This window comes from Lichenostomus cassidix, chromosome 21 (genome assembly GCF_008360975.1).
Source record: "Lichenostomus cassidix isolate B80296 chromosome 21, HeHo_3.0, whole genome shotgun sequence".
Lineage (NCBI taxonomy): Eukaryota > Metazoa > Chordata > Aves > Passeriformes > Meliphagidae > Lichenostomus > Lichenostomus cassidix.
In genome coordinates this window covers 6,573,581-6,587,026 of record NC_139501.1, presented here as the reverse complement: position 1 = coordinate 6,587,026, position 13,446 = coordinate 6,573,581, and the positions used below count along the sequence as shown (strand labels likewise).

Here is a 13,446-nt window from a genome sequence, read left to right as displayed (position 1 = left end):
GTCCATGACTCAGTGAAAGGACAAGAGGAAATGGTCTTAAGTTGCACCAAGGGAGGTTCAAATCAGATACTATAAACAAAAAACTGATTGCAAGAGTGGTCAGGCATTGAAATAAATTGTCCAGAGAGGTGGTGGAGTCATCAACTCTGGAAGTGTTCAAGAGGTGTCTGGACATGGCACTTGGGGATGTGGTTTAGGGGTGATGATGGTGGTGCTGTGGTGATGGTTTGGCTCAGTGATCTTGTAAATCTCTTCCAGCCTTGGTGGTTCTGTGGTTCTGATTCTTTAACTGGAGGGTCTGGAACTGAAATTCCTTATTCCCCTCAGTTCCAAAGTCAGATGGCTGGATTCATTCTGTGGTTCTGCAGCTGTAACTGGGGGATCTGGAACTGAAAATCCTTATTCCCCTCAATTCCAAAGTCAGATAATTGGGTTCACTTTGTGGTTCTGATTCTGCAGCTGGGAGATCTGGAGCTGAAATGCCTGATTCCCCTCAGTTCCAAAGTCACATAAGTGGTTTCATTCTGTGGTGCAGATCACAGTGCTCCAGCTCTCAGCCCTGCTGAAACAAGCTGACTCCAGCAAAAGAAAACTGACCCTCACCCGCCTCGCATCAGCGCCTGTGCCCTTCACTGTGCTGAGCCTGACTGGGAATCCCTGCAAGGAGGACTACCTGGCTGTGTGTGGGCTCAAAGTAAGTGCCTGCCAAAGCATTTTCCAGGGAGCTGGAAACATCAGCTTGAAGCCAGCTGTGTTTGTTTCCTCTGAGGAGTTAGCACAGAGCTACCTCCAAAGTTCTGTCACTAATTTAGCTCCTGATTCACTTCCCTGCTAGATAGATGAGGTAAAAAAGCAGGATCTGTATGAATAATATAATTAATGAGACAGTGCCTTGAAATAGTACTTCTTGGTGTATTGAGACTGATTTTATTTTAAGACAAGAGCCAAGGTTTAGTCATGTCAAACTTAGTGTATTATAGTCTGTAGCAATTAATGTTCTTTGGCAAGGACTCCTTTTTTTTGTATTGTCCCAAATTTAGATTCAGCTTTCCCAGTGTAGAATCTACAGGTCTGTTATTTAGCTAAAAAAAAGCTGCACTCTGTGGGGGTTTTTTGGTTTTTTTTTTTTTGGTTTTTTTTTTTTTGTTTGTTTGATGGTTGGTTTGGTTTGGTTTGGTTTTTTTGTTTGCTTTTTTTTCTTTTCAAACCCTCATGTCATTTATATTTAATGGAGGAAATTTAGATTTAGATTCTCTGAATCATTATTTGCCCTAAGAGAAATGCTGACTTTTAACTCCATTCTTGGCTTCACATGTTTATAAACACTTTGTTCTAATATTTAACCAATTTTCTTCGTTACTCCAGGATTGCCATGTGCTAACTTTCAGCAGCTCTGGATCAGTCTCTGATCATTTGGTGCTTCATCCCCAACTGGCCACTGGGAATTTCATCATCAAAGCTGTGTGGCTGCCAGGATCTCAAACAGAGCTTGCCATTGTCACTGCAGACTTTGTGAAGGTATGGCTGGCCATGAGCTATTGGTGATACATCTCCTTGCAGGCATTAGAGTCTGGATCCTTGCAGAGTTGCATGTGGGAGAATGTGATAATATTCTTAGAAATATAAATTTGGCACGTTTCCTGTGTTGTTGCAAGGAAAAGCAAACCCAGAGAACTCAAAGAGCAAAAGCCCCAAACTAACTGAGGGATTCCCTATGTAATGTCATAGGGATTCCCTCATCTCTGCTCTTGTTCACATGCACTATTTTGTATCACAGCAGTTAATTACGGCCTTGATGATCATTGTAGTTAATTACTTCCTTGGTTTTTCCCACAGATTTACGATCTCTCTGTAGACGCCTTGAGTCCAACTTTCTACTTCCTCCTCCCGAGTTCCAAAATCAGGGATGTGACTTTCCTGTTCAACGAGGAGGGGAAGAACATCATAGTGATCATGTCCTCTGCTGGCTACATCTACACACAGCTCATGGAGGAGGCCAGCAGTGCCCAGCATGGGCCCTTCTATGTCACCAACGTGCTTGAAGTCAATCATGAGGATCTGAAGGTGCTGGTGACTTCCCTTTCTCTCTTTTTTTGCCTTTTGAAGGCAGAAGTTTCCTGCTTTTTTCCCCTTCTCCTTTTAAGCCCCCTGATCTAGATCAAGGAGCTTTCTCATTCCTCTAAAGAGAGAAATATCCTTACAGTAAAAGGAGGTGGGGGTGAAAATTAAACCCCTTGATCCTTTCATCTAGAAAATGGAGCATGTTTTCCATGGCTGGCTCTGAAGTCATGCCCAGCAGGATTTCTCAGCAGGGAGATGGCTTCAGAGCAGTGCTGTTCTCGGAACGAGGCACTCCAAAGGTGCAGGACCAGGAGGGATAAATCACCATTGCAGGGGCTGGAGAGCTGCAGCGAGCCTTTGTTTCTAGTCTTGGGGGTGACCTTTAAAATCTCTCCAGTGTTTTTACCCCAGCCTGCTTCAAAACAGGAATAGATGGGAAGGAGGCCCTCGGGAAGGTCTTTTATGAGCTGGGAATACAGGGAATGCTCCATGTGACTGTCACACAGCTCCCAGCTGCGGGAGCTCAGGGTGTTACCTACAGCCTCCGGGTGTGCAGGCTCAGCATCCCCTCCCAGAGCCTTTGAAGTGTCTGATGGATGAGTTCACCCAGGAGTTCAGCTTAGAAAATTGTCGTTTAGGGCTCTGTTCTCTCACTGCTGGGGAGGAGGGGCGGCTTTGGGAATAATTCCATCGTACATTTAAAAGCCTGACAGAGTGTTTGGGGTATTTGTGTTTATGTAAAATGTTGGCATTTCTATGGATCCCCCAGGACAGCAATGGCCAGGTGGCAGGAGGAGGGGTGTCAGTCTATTACTCCCACGTGCTGCAGATGTTGTTCTTCAGCTACTGCCAAGGCAAATCCTTCGCAGCCACCATCAGCCGGGCCAGCCTGGAGGTGCAGCGGCTCTTCCCAATTAACATCAAGAGGTGAGGCTCCTGGGGGACACTCCCTGCACTTTTATTTATTTTTGTTATTAATAAATATTACTCAACATCCCAGCACTGAATGCCCAAACCACAGTGAAGATCCCCTGTTGACTGATGATTTCTTGCTACTTTCCGTGGTGCTTCTGCCCTAATGGACTTTGATGCTCCTGGCGAGTCCCTTCCAGCTCAGGAATTCTATGAAATCCTGGTTGCAGGATGATTAGAAATGAAAGGTGGCTGTTTCAGCAGTGGAGCACACATGCATTTTGTCTTCCTGGCAGGATTTGAGAGCAGAAAGGTGTCTGCAGAGCAGTGGAGCTGCACAGAGTGAGCTGCTCCTGGTGCAGCCGCTGGAACCGATGGGATTATCTGCCCTCGCCGAGGCGGCCGAGCAGGAAGCCTTTGTTTCCTCTCGGCACCACTGCTGTAGTGGACCTTGTGCATTGTGCATGTTGAGGCTGGTTTTCAGACTCCCTTGGGGGAAACCAATCTCTTACTCTGTGAATGTGGCAAGGAAAAAACCGTTCTATTGTGTGTTCTGATAGGCAGTGCTGGGCTCTCAGGCCAAAGACTCTTCACTGGCCTCACAAAAAGCCACTGTCACGAGTGGGCTCTGAAGGAGGGTCAGGTTCCAAGAGCTCTTGAACTCTTGAACTTGAACAAAAGCCATTTATAAATTACCTCCTTGGTTTGGGGCATGAAATGCAACACTAAGAAGTGTTTTTCCTCAGGTTTGCAGGGTAGGGATCGGGGCTGTGGTCTGGGATGCTCCTGCCTTCTCTCCACTCTGGTGACTGTGTGAGGTTTCTTGCCTGTTAACCAGACACTGTTCATTGGTGCAGTGCCTGAATCCTTGCTCAGGACAAAGCTTTAACTGATTTGAATGTGATGAATCTTGTGTGATTTTGCTTGTGCTGTTCCTTAAATCAGTGCCATTGTGCCCTTCTCCTCTTGCAGTTCCAATGGTGGCAGTAAGACTTCTCCAGCCCTGTGTCAGTGGTCTGAGGTGATGAACCACCCTGGCCTAGTGTGCTGTGTCCAGCAAACCACGGGTGTCCCACTGGTGGTGATGGTGAAACCAGACACCTTCCTCATCCAGGAGATTAAGACCTTGCCAGCCAAAGCAAAGGTTAGTCAGAGTTCCCCGTTTTTTTGACCATTTCAATTTGGTTTCCTGTTGTTCCATCAACAAGATTTCCAATCCTGGCAGTTTTTCTAATGCAAAGAGTTTGTTCCTTCAAGCAAGAGTTGCCACATCCTTGCCTTGCCTTGCCTTGCAGATCCAGGACATGGTGGCCATCCGTCACACGGCCTGCAACGAGCAGCAGAGGACCACCATGATCCTGCTGTGTGAAGATGGCAGCCTGAGGATCTACATGGCCAACGTGGAGAACACATCCTACTGGCTGCAGCCCTCTCTGCAGCCCAGCAGTGTCATCAGCATCATGAAACCTGTCCGCAAGCGCAAGGCAGCTGCCATCAGTAAGGGCTCCTCACATGACCTTGAGAACAAAGGCAGATGTAAAAATTGATCATTAGTGGCATCTAAATTCTTAAAACATTCACCTCTGACAATTACCTAAGTACTGGCTAAGTGGGTAAAATGTTCCCATAGATGTATATAGAAATACATACAGATGTTTCTGAAGGAGGCGAGTTGTTTCTGTGGGTTTTTTACCACAGCTTTGTCTGTTTAGAATTTCTTTTATCATTAAACATCTCTTTCCCCTTGCAGCAACTCGCACATCCAGCCAGGTGAACTTCCCTATTGACTTCTTTGAGCACAACCAGCAGCTCACAGATGTGGAGTTCGGAGGCAATGACCTGCTGCAGGTGTACAATGCCCAGCAGATAAAGCACCGCCTCAACTCCACGGGCATGTACGTGGCCAACACAAAGGTGAGTGGGGCAAGCTGGGGACTCTTTTGGGCTTCTGGGTGACATTATTGTTCATGTTGATCCCATGCCTTGATTAAGGAGTCTGCTTTGCTGAAATGACCCTGTACAAATCCCATAATTCAGTAAACTCTGGAGGCTCCTCTGCACGGACTCCTGAGCTTCAGAGTGAATTTTGGAGCTGTGATTTGTTCTCTGCAGCCTGGGGGTTTCACCATCGAGGTGACCAACAACAACAGCACGATGGTGATGACAGGCATGCGGATCCAGATCGGCACCCAGGCCATCGAGCGAGCTCCGTCCTACCTGGAGATCTTCGGCCGCACCATGCAGCTCAACATGACCCGCGCCCGCTGGTTCGACTTCCCCTTCACCCGCGAGGAGGCCCTGCAGGCTGACAAGAAACTCACCATCTTCAGTGAGGCTTTGTTCACTGCTTGCTCTGTCCAGGGTTTTGTTTGGGTGGGATGAACCTGCTTCATCTCACAGCAGGGAGTTTTCCACAATCTGTTCGTTTGACCTGACTGCAAAAACAGTCTGAAGGGGGAACCCTAAGCATTTAATGACTTTATTTATGGCCCAGTTCCTTGCTGCAGTGAGTGAGTGTTCAGTAGTTCAGCTCAGTTGTGCTGAGGTGAGAGGAGGAAAATGGCCTTGCAGAGGAGATGGCACTGTCAGTGGCTGTGTATTGACAGTGTAATTGCTGTCCTGGCCTTGTGAAATGAGGCTTGTTTGTATCCAAAAGCAACAGTTCTCTCAGTTTGTAAGAAATTTCTGTCATCTCTACAGTTGGGGCTTCTGTGGATCCTGCTGGAGTCACCATGATGGATTCCATAAAAATTTATGGCAAAACCAAAGAGCAGTTTGGCTGGCCCGACGAGCCCCCCGAGGACTTCCCGTCGGCTTCTGTGAGCAACGTTTGTCCCCCAAACCTGAACCAAGGCAATGGCACTGGGGACACGGAGTCAGCTGCCCCTGCTGCTGCCAGTGGGACTGTCCTGGAGAGGTATTTCCACAATCTTTCCTTTATTTCTCCCAGGAAATGGGTTGTTGTTTTGGAGGGCACCTGGGTGCACTTGTGTGCTTTTCCTAACTTGGAGAACTGGAGGGTATTAGTGAGTTGTTCTCACTGCCTTACAAAGCAACAACTGAAAATGATGATCTTGTAGGAGGGTTTGTGGTGGCTCTTGGTTGGTCTGGTGCAGTAGATGGGTAGATCTGTGTGCATGCTTGTTCTGCCTAGTTAACGTTTCAGTAGTTTCCAGGCGCTAAAAGCGATTTCTGCTGCCTTGGTACATCCTTTCACTTCAAGATGGCCTTTTTCATTCTCTAAAACTCATAAAGGTCAGGCCTCTCTGAAGTTAAGCCCAGTTTTGAGGAGGGTTTTGTGTATGACCCTGCTTTAGGCTCATGGATCCTCCAACTTGCCTTGTAGCCCACATGCCTCAGGCTGAGCTGTTGTGCTGGGGAAAGTGTTGGGTTTTCCCCCATATTCCTGCTGAGAGCCAAACCTCAGGGGTGACCTGGGCATATCTTTAGTGAATAAATAGAACTTGGGTTCTTTTTTATATCTGCCCTGTGGGGTTTTTTTGAGCTCATGCAGTCTGTATCATAAGGGTTATAGAAAACAACAAGGACAGGAGGGAAACAGCTCAAAGAGGAACTGGTAGTGCTGAAAAATGAGCATTTTAGAGGATACATACACTGCTTGACTGTGAGGAAGTGGTGGTTAATTTTGTCTGACTGAAATTGTCAGGTGAAGGGTCAGGGCTTGAAATGCCAGTTAGGCCCAGTTGAAGTACCTATTCATCCATCCTTTAATATTTTGTCTTAATAGTTCATGGGATTTTTCCCTGTGTTTATTTTCCCTTTCCTTCCCTCCTCTGCTGTGACATCCCCACAAGATGTCCCTCTCAGCACAGACATGCTCTCTGGTTTTCCAGAGCAGTGGGATTATATTCTAAAAATTCAGACAAAAAAATCATTCTTCCTGTTTCGTGTTACATGGTTACCTTTTAAAGAGCCTCTGGAGTAGGAGCAGCTAATGGGAGGCAGGAGGCAGCTTTTCTATCCAAGTTTGGTGTCTGCACTCGAATTTAAGCCTGGGTGGTGCTTTAAGTGGTGCTTGGCTTCTCTGTGTGAGGTGACCTGGCTCATCTCTGTCTTTGTTTTGCTCCAGCCCGGTGTGTGCTGCCCAGGTAGAGAGACCCCTGCTTAGACTGACGCTCCCCCGGCTTCCTGATTTCCCCATTTAATTTGCCTTTTGCTTAGAATGTGTTCTAGGGAGTTTTTCTGTGAGCTTTACACATTTTTTTTTCCTTTTTCTTTGCTCCCCCAAAGTTCTGACACTGAGTCCCTAACCACCCTGGACCGGTTAGTATGGCATCCTTTTCTCTGCACGAATGAGTGTGTGTCAGAGAGGCAGAACACATGGTGTGGCTTTTGGTGACTGGGGGTTTTTTGGTTTTCCAAGTGACATTTGCTTCTTTACATTCTGGTCATTGCATGGCAGATGGTTTAGCAAATGTAAAGATGAGGTGGTTTGCAGATTTTTGCTGTACACAGTGTAACTGTTGCTTGTTTGACAGATTCCTCTCTGCTTTGTTCCTTCCTTGTGCCTTCTTATCCCACTTCTATTCCCCCCAAGCTTTATGAGGGTTGCTTGGTGGGGAGGGGGATGTTATTTATCACCACCAGACCAGACAATTGCTCCTTCTACCTCATATCCCGTCCTACAGTGTTGTTTTTCCCCTTAATGCTCTCTCTTCCCTGCCTTTTCCTATATCTTCCTGCTCCCTCTGGCGTGTCAGATGGCATTTCAGGTAGTTCTATGTGGGGGCATGGAGTGCTGCTACAGGGACTTTGCTGCCACTTGTAAGTCAGGTTTTCCCTCGAGACAGGTGGCCCTCCCACTTTCCAGACCTCGAACCTCAGCATCGCTCACTTGGGGTCACACCCAGTGCTCCGAGTTAATTTTCCTCTGGAATATTTTGTGCTGAAACTCCAAATTGGAAAGAGCAACCTGTGTGAAAATAGCGAACGAGTAGAATGTTGCTCCCTTAGCAAAGTCGGTTCCGCTTTTTCCCATGTGTCATAGCCAGCCTTGATCTGCAGTCATCTGTACGTCTGGGGGCCATGGTGAATTGGGACTGTCAAGACAATCCAAGTTATCCCTGCTGCAGGCTGCGTAAGGAAATGTTTTATCCTCTTTGGGAGAGAAAAGCCCCTGTCTTTCAGCTGTGGATTATTAAAGCAGTCCTAAGTTTGTCTGTGAGCGTGAGCCAGGTTTAACTCTGGTCTGTAACACAATGAAATGATATGCATGGTGCCTGTGGCAGGTTTTATCATGCTTTGATTTTGTACTTGGCATTCGTTAGCTGTCTCTGAGCTACTCATGACTGTAGCCCGCATAAAGCAGAGTGCTAAGGAGAGAGAAGGGTTGCTGTACTCAAGCCTGCTTTCCTCTCTCCCTCCAGGCTAGTAGTGAGTTCTTTAGAAGCGCTGGAAAGCTGCTTTGCTGTGGGACCAGTCAACGAGAAGGCAAGTAACTTTCTGAATACATTCCTGAGCTTTGGAGCTGGGGGAGGAGGGGAGAGCTCAGCACTACCTCCTGCAGCCCCGGGGGCCTGATAGGAGCAGAGCCGCATCCCTTTTGCTCAGAGCACTGATCTCAAAGTTGACTTAGCCAAAAGCATTTGAAACTAGTTTAGAATGACAATTGGCATTTGCATTTAGCGCTGGTGGGCTTTTTGTGCTTGGAGTGACCTCGTTTACAGAAACAGCAGGGTAGGAGCCCATAAATCTCAGAAGGACTTTTCTTATGTAGACATGCAAAATGTTCTCTAAATGTCAAATAGTAAATTGAGGGAGGCAATCAAAAGGGTATTGAAGGAAGGCAGAAGCTTGCTAGGAGGGGAGGGAGCAGCAGGTACACGGAGTGATGGTAAATATACTGAATAATGGGGTTTGTCTGTTCTTAGGAGAAGAATAAGATTGCAGCTCAGGAACTGGCTACTGTGCTGCTGTCCATGCCAGCCCCTTCCAGCGTGCAGCAACAGACCAAGAGCCTCCTGGCCAGCTTGCACACCAGCCGTTCAGCCTACCACAACCACAAGGTACTGACCAGGGCGTGGGGATCTGGGGGCTCCTGGAAGCTGCCAGGTCATGGCTGAGGTGCAGCACAGCCCTAGAGAGCCCTTCCTCCATGCAGCACAAACCTGCTGGCTCTACTCCCTTTAGCTCCTGCTGCCTGCCCTGCTGGCTTTTGTGTTTCACCAGAGTTGTGTGATTCTGTGACTTTTGAGGATTAGTTGTCCTTCCTTAGATGGCAAGTGCCGGATTTCCCCAGGATCTGTCCCGTGGCTGCACTTCAGCTGCTTTCTCATGCTGCACTCAGTTGTTTTCCTTTGCCTGTGTTATCTTTCCCTCTACAGGATCAAGCACTGCTAAGCAAAGCCATTCAGTATTTGACTTCCTCAACGAAAGAAGGAAAGGACCTTGATCCCGAGGTGTTCCAGAGGCTGGTCATCACTGCTCGATCCATTGCTATTATGAGACCCAACAATCTAGTCCACTACACAGAATCAAAGCTGCCACAGCTGGAAACAGGTAGATAAGTCTGTAATTTTCTCTAAGTTTCTGTTGTGATAATTGGAGCTGTGCTGGGGTATCGCGTTTGGAGTGCCAGGGACTGTATTTGACACATTTGGTATGTGTGTGATATCCCGGTGATGAGAACATCAAAGCCTCTGAAAAAAGCCATTTCAAATAAACTTCGTGTTACTCTCATTAAGGCTTTCCCCTGCACATTCCTGAGAGGTGTTTTTTTAATCTGTGCAGAGAGTGAAGAAGGGCAGGAGGCCCAGAAGCACACAGAAGGAGAGGGCTGCACCTTCATTACCCAGCTGGTGAACCACTTCTGGAAGCTCCATGCATCAAAACCCAAAAACGCCTTCCTGGCCCCTGCCTGCCTGCCAGGTGGGAGAGCTCTTCCACAGGCAAGCCTGTGGCTTCTGAAGGGTCCTATTTTTAAGTTTGTAAGCAGATAAAATGACTACTTCAGTGCTAGTGGTGCACTGAGGGCTTTGTGCTGTGGAGCTGCAAATTCTGCTCGAAGCTTTTGTTCAGGGGGATGTGTATTGTGCCAGGAAAAAGGGGCTGATGATTGATTTACCCACATTTGGCTTTGTGGGTGGTGTTAGAGGATATTCAGTGGTGCTGGTGTATGGAGTTCACAATATTCCATCAGACAGACAAGACTGGCTCAGTCTGGATTTAAAATCAATATATTTGTGCTGTTAACATTGTGCCTTGAAGTCTGCAAACAAAAGATGCTTCCTGCAGTGCCTGCCTCTGTGCTGAAATACAGAGAGTGCTGATTTCAGTCCTGCTTTTATTCCTCCTTAGGTCTCACTCACGTTGAAGCCACAGTCAATGCTTTGGTGGATATTATCCATGGGTACTGCACGTGTGAGCTGGATTGTATCCATACAGCATCCAAGATCTACATGCAGATGTTACTTTGCCCGGTATGTCATCTTGCTCTGCTCTGCCTCAGCCTGTAATTGCACCAGGGGAGGTTTAGGTTCGATAGTAGGAAAAGTTTCTTCATGGAAGGGGTAATTCAGCCTGCCAAAGGCTGCTCAGAGCAGTGGTTGAGTCCCCACCCCTGGAGGGACTTAAAAATGTAGATGTGGCACTTGGAGACATGGGTTAGGGGGATTGGCAGTGTTGGGTGTATGGTTGGACTCGATCTCAGAGGGGTTTTTCAACTTAAATGTTTCTATGATTCCATAATGTGAAGAGAATCATATAGAATCATATGGGTAGAACAAGAATTTATAGTACAGACACAAAATACAGCCAAAAACCCCCAGCCAGAAGTGAATGAAGCAGAATTCTCTCTCTCCTTGTGTTCCAGTAATGTTGGTCATGTGCTGCATACGGAATTACAAGCGTTGCTTTGTGGCTCCTGAGGGAAACAGGGAGTTCAGGCAGTGAACTGTGTCTTACACGAATCATGACCAACCAGTCACAAGTGTATTTTTAGCCATGTTTCCCTCTGCTGTGAATAAGGACTTAGAGCTTAAGGAGTGTAATGATGAACTATTAACCCTGCAGGACCCAGCAGTGAGCTTTTCCTGCAAGCAAGCTTTGATCAGGGTGCTGAGACCCCGGAACAAGCGGAGACACGTGACCCTGCCGTCATCCCCTCGCAGCAACACCCCCATGGGTATGCCAGGCACTCCTCTGCCTCCAAACCAGCATGGACTGCTGCGTTTGTCAGAAAGCACAAGAAAATAAAGACCTCTTGTTGTAAATCGGGACTAAAAATGACTAAAATCAGTGGTTTTCCTTTCTTTTGCTCTTTCTTGCCCCTAAACCCCTTTTAAAATTTTGATTTAATAAGCTCTCACCTTTTCATTGATATTTTGGCATTTAAAGGGGAGATACTCCCCTTTCAGCGACATGAAAATCTGATCATTTTATCTAGAGAGCAGTAATCTAGAGTTAGTATTTCTATGCATGTTTCCAAGTTCTAGTGAATCAGTCACAGATGTGTGCACATCAAAATTAAGAATATCGCAGCTCCATCCAAGAGAGGCTTTTTATTATTGAAGCAAATTGTCAGTGTCGTGTAGTCTCTTGGTAACTGAGGATAGCTTGGGTTTTTTCCCAGCATTCACTGCCGTGTTGGGGATGGGGTGAGGAGCTGTGCATTTATGAATTCATGCTTTGTCACTCAGGAGATAAGGATGATGATGATGATGACGATGCAGAAGACAAGCTGCAGAGCTCTGGGATAGCAAATGGAGAGCACATCCGCCAGGAGAGCCAGGAGCAGAGCGAGGTGGATCACGGAGACTTTGAGATGGTGGTGAGTCCAGAGCTTCTCCTTGGAGCCTTTGAAGTGTGTTAGGACTGGAGTTCAGTATAGTTCTGAGCGTGTTTGTAGTGCTCCATTACTGGTGGTGGTCTGGGGAAAGCTCTCACTCTGTTTCCTCTCCATAGTCCGAATCCATGGTTCTGGAGACTTCGGAGAACGTGAATAATGGGAACCCTTCTCCTCTGGAGGCTCTTCTGGCTGGAGCAGAGGGATTCCCCCCGATGCTGGATATCCCTCCAGATGCAGATGATGAGACAATGGTGGAATTGGCTATTGCCCTGAGCCTGCAACAAGATCAGCAAGGTCAGATGTGGGCACTGTTGGCAGGCAGAAAGGGGATGGAAAGCTGGGAGACTGGGAGAGAAATGGAGCAAAGCTGTTGGTGTCAGCACCAGTGAACCAAAGATAGCAGAACTGTGAAATGCACAGAAAATGCCAGAGTTGACTTAATTCTCTCAAAGATGTTCATCACTTATTCTCTGCTTGCAGGGAGCAGCAGCAGTGCCCTTGGACTGCAGAGCTTAGGACTGTCTGGCCAAGCTCCCAGCTCCTCCTCTCTCGATGCTGGAACACTCTCGGACACAACGGCATCAGGTAACTGTTCACTGCAAGGAATCAGCTTTTTCAGATTTTGACCTAAATAATGCCTTAAAATTAGTTTACAAATATGGTTTCAGAGAGCCAATTATTACTATTGGCTTCATGTATTTTTGAGAGTGCACTCACAGCGTTTCTCTGCTTTGATGGACTCTCACTGTAGACTTCTAAGGAATTTATTTCCTCTCCTTAAACCAAAGCAGACAAAACAAACTATGTGGTGTATTTCCCTTGCATTTTCAAACAACCAGATATTGTTCTTCAAGTAACTGTGCATGCTGTGTGTTTGATGAGGTTTCCTCTCAGGATATGTCCCCTCCACTGCTTTCTGCAGCCTTAAATGAACTGCTGGTCATCCCTGAGCTCCCTTTCCATTTGTAGCTGACCCCAAACCCAAAGCCCAATTCCCACAGCTTTCCCCTCGTGGCGTGAGCGTCGTTTGCAGTTGTTCCCAGGCAGTGTTTTTACTTGTAACAGCTCTCTTTATTCTCTTAGCTCCAGCGTCCGACGACGAGGGCAGCACGGCGGCCACGGACGGCTCGACGCTGCGGACATCACCGGCAGAGCACGGCGGCAGCGTGGGATCGGAGAGTGGTGGCAGTGCTGTGGACTCAGTGGCTGGGGAGCACAGTGGTGAGTGAGCCCTGCTGCACCCCCTGCCTGCTGCACCCCCTGCCTTCTCCATCCCTGCTGCACCCCCTGCCTGCTGCAACCCCTGCTCCCTCCCTGCTGCACCCCCTGCTGCACCCCCTGCTCCATCCCTGCTGCACCCCCTGCGTGCTCCATCCCTGCTGCACACCCTGCCTGCTGCACCCCCTGCTCTCTCCCTGCTGCACCCCCTGCTCCCTCCCTGCTGCTGCAGCCTTGCCCACCATGGGAGCATGTGGGTGATCACTGGCACAGAGGAAGTCTCAGCTGCCAGTGGCTGCTGCCATCCATCGTTTCATGCATTCTGCCCAAGTACCCATGGATGGAATATTTACTGCTTGCCGTGGTTCTCTGGAAGTGTGGAATCTGCAGCAGGTTTTGCTGAGCTGTAATAACAGAATCCTCGAATCCCAGAATGGCTTGGCTTGGAA

General features: G+C 47.7%; 1 protein-coding gene across 5 annotated transcripts in view; it reads left to right on the top strand.

Moving 5' to 3' along the window:
• Nucleotides 1-13,446, top strand: part of UBR4 (ubiquitin protein ligase E3 component n-recognin 4) — an 80,121-nt gene that overhangs the window by 24,879 nt on the left and 41,796 nt on the right. Inside the window, exons 41-60 of one of the 5 annotated variants that reach the window (XM_085079874.1) lie at nt 536-694; nt 1,366-1,518; nt 1,837-2,064; nt 2,831-2,988; nt 3,946-4,117; nt 4,269-4,470; nt 4,724-4,887; nt 5,086-5,302; nt 5,674-5,890; nt 7,225-7,257; nt 8,361-8,424; nt 8,865-8,999; nt 9,318-9,492; nt 9,724-9,861; nt 10,291-10,412; nt 11,005-11,116; nt 11,631-11,761; nt 11,896-12,073; nt 12,260-12,364; nt 12,869-13,000. In XM_085079874.1, the coding sequence (XP_084936000.1) occupies nt 536-694; nt 1,366-1,518; nt 1,837-2,064; nt 2,831-2,988; nt 3,946-4,117; nt 4,269-4,470; nt 4,724-4,887; nt 5,086-5,302; nt 5,674-5,890; nt 7,225-7,257; nt 8,361-8,424; nt 8,865-8,999; nt 9,318-9,492; nt 9,724-9,861; nt 10,291-10,412; nt 11,005-11,116; nt 11,631-11,761; nt 11,896-12,073; nt 12,260-12,364; nt 12,869-13,000 (2,995 nt within the window). Of the gene's footprint in view, nt 1-535; nt 695-1,365; nt 1,519-1,836; nt 2,065-2,830; nt 2,989-3,945; nt 4,118-4,268; nt 4,471-4,723; nt 4,888-5,085; nt 5,303-5,673; nt 5,891-7,224; nt 7,258-8,360; nt 8,425-8,864; nt 9,000-9,317; nt 9,493-9,723; nt 9,862-10,290; nt 10,413-11,004; nt 11,117-11,630; nt 11,762-11,895; nt 12,074-12,259; nt 12,365-12,844; nt 13,001-13,446 lie in introns of all 5 variants that reach the window. The other 4 variants (XM_085079873.1, XM_085079872.1, XM_085079876.1 and 1 more) reach the window with 4 other exon arrangements.